A 6,000-nucleotide genomic window follows, 5' to 3' on the forward strand; every position below is an offset into this window, starting at 1 on the left:
ATCCAGCTATACCTCTCTTGAGCATACACCCAAAAGATGCCCCAACATATAAAAAAGACACGTGCTCCACTATGTTCATCGCAGCCTTATTTATAATAGACAGAAGCTGGAAAGGACCCAGACGCCCTTCAACAGAGGAATGGATACAGAAAATGTGGTACATCTACACAATGGAATATTACTCAGCTATCAAAAACAATGACTCTATGAAATTCATAGGCAAATGGTTGGAACTGGAAAATATCATCCTGAGTAAGGTAACCCAATCACAGAAAAACACACATGGTATGCACTCATTGATAAGTGGCTATTAGCCCAAATGCTTGAATTACCCTAGATGCATAGAACACATGAAACTCAAGACGGATGATCAAAATGTGAATGCTTCACTCCTTCTTTAAAAGGGGAACAAGAATACCCTTGGCAGGGAATAGAGAGGCAAAGATTAAAACAGACACAGAAGGAACACCCATTCAGAGCCTGCCCTACATGTGACCCATACATATACAGCCATCCAATTAGACAAGATGGATGAAGCAAAGAAGTGCAGGCCGACAGAAGCCGGATGTAGATCGCTCCTGAGAGACACAGCCAGAATACAGCAAATACAGAGGTGAATGCCAGCAGCAAACCACTGAACTGAGAAGAGGACCCCCGTTGAAGGAATCAGAGAAAGAACTGGAAGAGTTTGAAGGGGCTCGAGACCCCATATGTACAACAATGCCAAGCAACCAGAGCTTCCAGGGACTAAGCCACTACCTAAAGACTATACATGGACTGACCCTGGACTCTGACCTCATAGGAAGCAATGAATATCCTAGTAAGAGCACCAGTGGAAGGGGAAGCCCTGGGTCCTGCTAAGACTGAACCCCCAGTGAACTAGATTGCTAGGGGGAGGGTGGCAAGGGGGAGGATGGGGAGGGGAACACCCATAAAGAAGGGGAGGGGGAGGGATTAGGGGGATGTTTGCCCGGAAACCAGGAAAGGGAATAACACTCGAAGTGTATATAAGAAATGCTCAAGTTAATAAAAAAAATTATACAACAGATTATTGGGATAAGTAGAATTTTTAGAATCTCCAAAAAATGATGTCTATTGTAATTTGCTATTTGTAAAGGAGAAAGTAAGTAAAAGTGGATTGACATTTTGTTTAATTTTTAAGTATTTCTTTGAGACTTTTTACAGTATTTTCTGATGATATTCACCCCTTCCAGATCTACCGCCCTTCCCTATGTACCTGATTAGTGTTCTCTCCTTTTTCTCTATCCATTAAGTCCAATTTGTGCTGCATGCACATTTATTCTTGGACATGTGGACTTCCACTGAAGGATGGTTGACTTAGCAGGGTCTATCCTAGTAAAGATAACTGACTTTCTCCCAGTAGCTGTCCTAACAAGAACTCCTCAGCTAGGGGTTGGACTTCGTGTCCATCTCCCCTCTCCATGGCAGTGTTCTGCATATGCTTGTGTATGCTAATGCAACTGTAAGTTCATATGTGCAGCCGCCAGGCTGTGTTAGGGATTGTTCCCTTGCATGCATTCTGGATCTAACAGGATTCACCTCTGCCTCTTACGGTTTTACTTTCCTCATGACACAAATAATCCCGGTGTCTTGGGAGGTGAGGAGGGGATTTATATGTCCAATTTAGGATATCATACCCTACATAAAGCTGGTACAGACGGGATTCATCACCCCTATGGTGATGAATGCAGTGGGAAGGTGTGATGCATAGTATCAGAGGGGGAAGATAACAAGCAGCCTCATACAGTTATGAAGCCTATAAACTATGAGAACCACTGTCCAGGTAAGACATACCCACTGGTGCAATAGTAGCACAAATGTCAAGGAAGTAACCAACTTCTAGACTTAAGTCCCACTATGCAAGATGAAACCCACACACTTGGAATCATGAGCTTGATGTATCATAGGCCCCAAGGGAGAACACACTATCATTGTGCTGCTAGAGGATGCAGTATTAAGCCAACTGTTGCTGATTTATCTTTATGTTTCTAGATTAAAGCATCCCTCATCCCTCATCAGAGACCCTTCTATTCATAGGAGAGAGTATTTAACACAGATACACACAACTTGCCTAAGCACAGAGCACAAGAGACTGAAATGCAATTTTATTCTTAGAAGAGTCCATCTAGGGAAGACCCAAAGTGTTAAATACGAGGTTATAAAAATAATGGAGACTGTGTGGGAAATATCCCTATTACACTAGGAATGGATTTCTGAGGGATGGCACAAAGTAACAGAATCTGCAAAAGAAATGACTGAAAAACCTAAAAGGTTCTATACAGTATAAGTCTCCACAGAGTATGAAGAAAACCCAGAGATACTTATCCAGTAATGGAGTCCAAAGAAGAACAGTCACATATAAGGAAGCCAAAGGTAAAAGAGTAAGGGGTATAAATAGGCAAAAGAACAGAATAGAAAAAAAAGGCTAACTCATGTCCCAGAAGGAACTGGAAATTAGAATATTGCTCTGACATTTTGTCTTGAAGAACCAACCAATACCCACGTGTAAAAAACTCACCAACTCATTCAGGGGGTGTAGATTTTTATCCATAGAGACAATCCGAAATTTAACTGGAAAAAGTGAAAGAATTTTCTAGTGAGGTCCACAGACCCAGGCCTTCTTCACACCATGTTTAGGTTGGTGTATTAATTCCTTTGCCCACCGTGGAGCTTCATACCTGACTGTCCTGGCTTGTACACGGGCTTATCAGTCTGGACAAAGACAACACTTTCTTTGTTCTTCACAAGCACCACACGCCTTTTGCTGAATTTATGCTTTGCCCCTTCTATGTTGATGTCGAGTGACTCCTCCTCTTCAGAAGAGGGCAATCTAGGGATCTGAGAACGACAGGAACACAGACCCTTCACCATCTCCCTCTGCCTTTCTTACATTACCTCATTAACCTTTTCTCCTTCCACCTCCCAGGAAAGAGGTGGAGGCTCCATCAGTTTCTCTTTAAGTATTACATGGAGGGAAAAATTGTCAGGAAAAGAAAGGGATGAAAAGAAAAAGCATTTTCTGTATGTCAGTGGGAGTTTATGTGAACAACAAAAACACAGTCATCTTTACAGAGTAAATATAATCTTCATTGAAAATTAACTCTAAGACATGAGAGAAACTTAGCTCTAACTCTCAAACTGAGGTAGAGAGAATGGTAATGTTTTAATGGTGATAGGAATTATGTCTTGAAGAGAGGTCCTGAAGAAGAAACCCAGCCCTTATTCAGGATCTCAGGATTATGCATAGGAGCTGTGGTCCTAATTTTATCAGTGCTGTTTGAAAGTTTACTAACTCAGCACCAGGAAGTGCTATGAACTGGAGAACCCTTTCTTTCTCTGGGATGTGGGCTTTTTTGAGGGAATTGAATGGGACAAGTATTGAACCTTCTCAGTTCGGGGTGAGATGATGTATTCTATTTGTTTTTTGGATAAATGCTCTAAATTCCTATTGTCCTGAGTTCACAGATATATTTTTAGATTAACCTTTTTTTGGAAACATGTATGGGTATTGTATGTACATACTCACACGCATGTGCATAAGTATGTAAACAAATCAGGACGGGTACTTAGTACTCACAGTGAAGGAAAGACAGTGGAACAAGTCCTTGTCAACCACAAGCTCATCGAACAGTTTTCTCGTTCCCCTTTGAGATATCAAGGAAGCTGTCACAGTCACTGTCTCATTCAGATGGTATAGATGCAGGCAGATTTTCTCAGGGGTGTCGGTGTAGAGCTGGGACGGGACCAGCACCATATACTTCCTGGAAAGGAAGGGGTTCCGCACAGCTGACGACAGATGTCATTGTCTATAACTGGAGTTTCATCACAGTCACCATTACCATTCATGTTTCAACAGTCTGAGATGTCAGGTTGACAGTGTGGCAGTGTCACAGTTTGCCACACAGCAGAGTGGAAAGACAACTATTAGCTTGTCAATCATCGGCTGCAGCAGTGATACCTGCCAGGGCAGGTTTGAATGGCGTGTACTCCCTTCACTAAGCAACCAGCATGCAAGTTCTAGAAAGTTTCTATTTTTTTAAATGGAAATCCGGGAGGAATAATTGTTATTTTCATAGAAATTTATCATGATTTTTTTCATTAACATTTTTAGTCCATAAAAATAACTCAATACCCGGTTTTTATTTTGGAGTACTTTTTAACTGATGATTTATAATGTGACTGTGAAATTCAAACTTGTATAATTCACCTATGTTACACTTGAGCAAGTGCCAAAGGCTATCTTTAGGAATCATTCTCTACCTTTTCCTATAATTAGAGATTTTTGCCCCCCAAAACCTAGCCAGTCATTGCTATATCACAGTATACAAAAAATATCACTAGCTTGCTTTTTATTTTTACCACCTTAAATTTATTTTTCTGATCAAATAAGTCACTCAGCAATATAATCCTAATTATATGGTTATTTTGGCCATCAAATAAGAAGTTCTACTGGTAGTTTAATCCAAAGTCTTTGATCCTAACAAGAGTATTGTTTTAGGACACAAACATCCACAGGGTTCTGATGTGCCAGTCAGGTAAATCTATCTCAAGGTTAAACCATAGGCTACACATTTCCAACCAAGGATACCACCCATTTAAATGCTTATTTTCAAAGTGCTTAAATAGTTTCAACCCCTGAGAATGTCACTGACGATTAGGATTTGAGATACTAACAGTTCAGTAATAAGAGGAATACTATTCTAAATGACAGCACACCTCAGTTTAGTAACAGTGGTTGCTTTACAGTTGGAAAAAAGATCACCTAGAATCATGTAATGATAAAATATATATAATTGTTAATTAAAAAGCAAAAAGAATTTCAGGAGGTTTTTAGGGGAAGGGACTGTGAATGGAAATGGATAGTTCTTGATTAGAGGAGGGATGATGTGGAAGAGGGCCTTGGTGGTACTCACGAGTTTCCATTGAACGAGGAAGCAGAAGGCAGGAGGGCAAGAAGAACTGAAAAAAGGCACAGGTGAGCCTCTCTGTTCTTCCACATCGTGGAAGGACAGGAGGATAGGACAACAGGAAGACAAGCGGACAGGGCTTATGCTATCCTCTTCCTTAACACCGTTTCCAGAGTCCTCCAATCCACAGTGGCTTATTTATAAGTCCTCTCTCTAAACAGAACACTCTGCCCAAGGTGTTCAAATAGCAAAACAGAATGTTTGTTCTCTGTGAATGTCACTGTGTTCAGTGGTGGCCAGAGCACAACTCAAATAAATTACAACAGTCGCAGGAAAGGTGCCAGGGAATCTGTGGACAGTGTTGGTAAAGGGTCAAGGCCACAGAATTTGCTTAGTCTGAATTAGAGCAGACTTTCTCTTCTTAATGACCAGTAAGTCTTCTCCATGGGTGGCTCTGCTATGATTGTGTGACATTTGCCACCTCACTCTCTTCTACTCACTTAGAATCTAGTAGCACGCTCTGGGATGTGTCATCTCCATTTCTGTCCTTTCTCATTTGAGAGTCACTAGAGTGGTCCAGGTTGGAGAGATTTAAGTTCTACTGGCTCTGGTCATTCAAGTATCTACTTTTCTGGGTCCTGTGTATAAAAAGGGGACTGTGGATACTGGGCAAGCTCAAAAACTCCCCTGTTACAAGTCACTGTTCCTAAATCTTTGTTAGAACAGAAGTCAACAAACCTGATCTTCTATCTCTGCGGTTTAGTAGGAGGCCAAGTATAACCTGTGCAACTACAGGTGATTGTGTCAATTGTTGAAGTTTCAGTATTTCTGACGAAGCTTGGTTCCTTTGGAAGGTTATTAAGGTAGGAGTTGGAATCCACATTAGAATATCCAGTCTAGGTCACAGGGCTGTTTATTTTTGCAAAGATCTCATGACACTGGCTTGAGAGGGAGGCATAGCATAAGCTGAATCAACTTTAATGTTGAGACACTGAGTAGAAAGAAAGAACATGCTAGAAGGGAATGTAATGGAAGCATGTAAGGGATGAAAAAAGTTGGGCCTGGCAGGCTG

At 41.1% G+C, this 6,000-nt stretch overlaps 1 protein-coding gene across 8 annotated transcripts in view; it reads right to left on the minus strand.

The window, feature by feature from the left end:
• The window catches only part of Cpamd8 (C3 and PZP-like, alpha-2-macroglobulin domain containing 8), an 80,283-nt gene extending 75,127 nt beyond the window's left edge, over nucleotides 1-5,156 (minus strand). For 4 of the 8 annotated variants that reach the window (XM_063285902.1, XM_039107442.2, XM_039107444.2 and 1 more), the window contains exons 1-4: nucleotides 4,935-5,139; nucleotides 3,599-3,782; nucleotides 2,700-2,859; nucleotides 2,540-2,592 (exon numbers count right to left, since the gene is read on the minus strand). In XM_063285902.1, coding sequence (XP_063141972.1) covers nucleotides 2,540-2,592; nucleotides 2,700-2,859; nucleotides 3,599-3,782; nucleotides 4,935-5,020 — 483 coding nt within the window. In that variant the 5' untranslated portion in view covers nucleotides 5,021-5,139. Of the gene's footprint in view, nucleotides 1-2,539; nucleotides 2,593-2,699; nucleotides 2,860-3,598; nucleotides 3,783-4,934 lie in introns of all 8 variants that reach the window. The other 4 variants (XM_063285903.1, NM_001271376.1, XM_039107440.2 and 1 more) reach the window with 4 other exon arrangements.
• Nucleotides 5,157-6,000: the final 844 nt, after the last annotated feature.

This window comes from Rattus norvegicus, chromosome 4 (genome assembly GCF_036323735.1).
Source record: "Rattus norvegicus strain BN/NHsdMcwi chromosome 4, GRCr8, whole genome shotgun sequence".
In the NCBI taxonomy this organism is placed as follows: domain Eukaryota; kingdom Metazoa; phylum Chordata; class Mammalia; order Rodentia; family Muridae; genus Rattus; species Rattus norvegicus.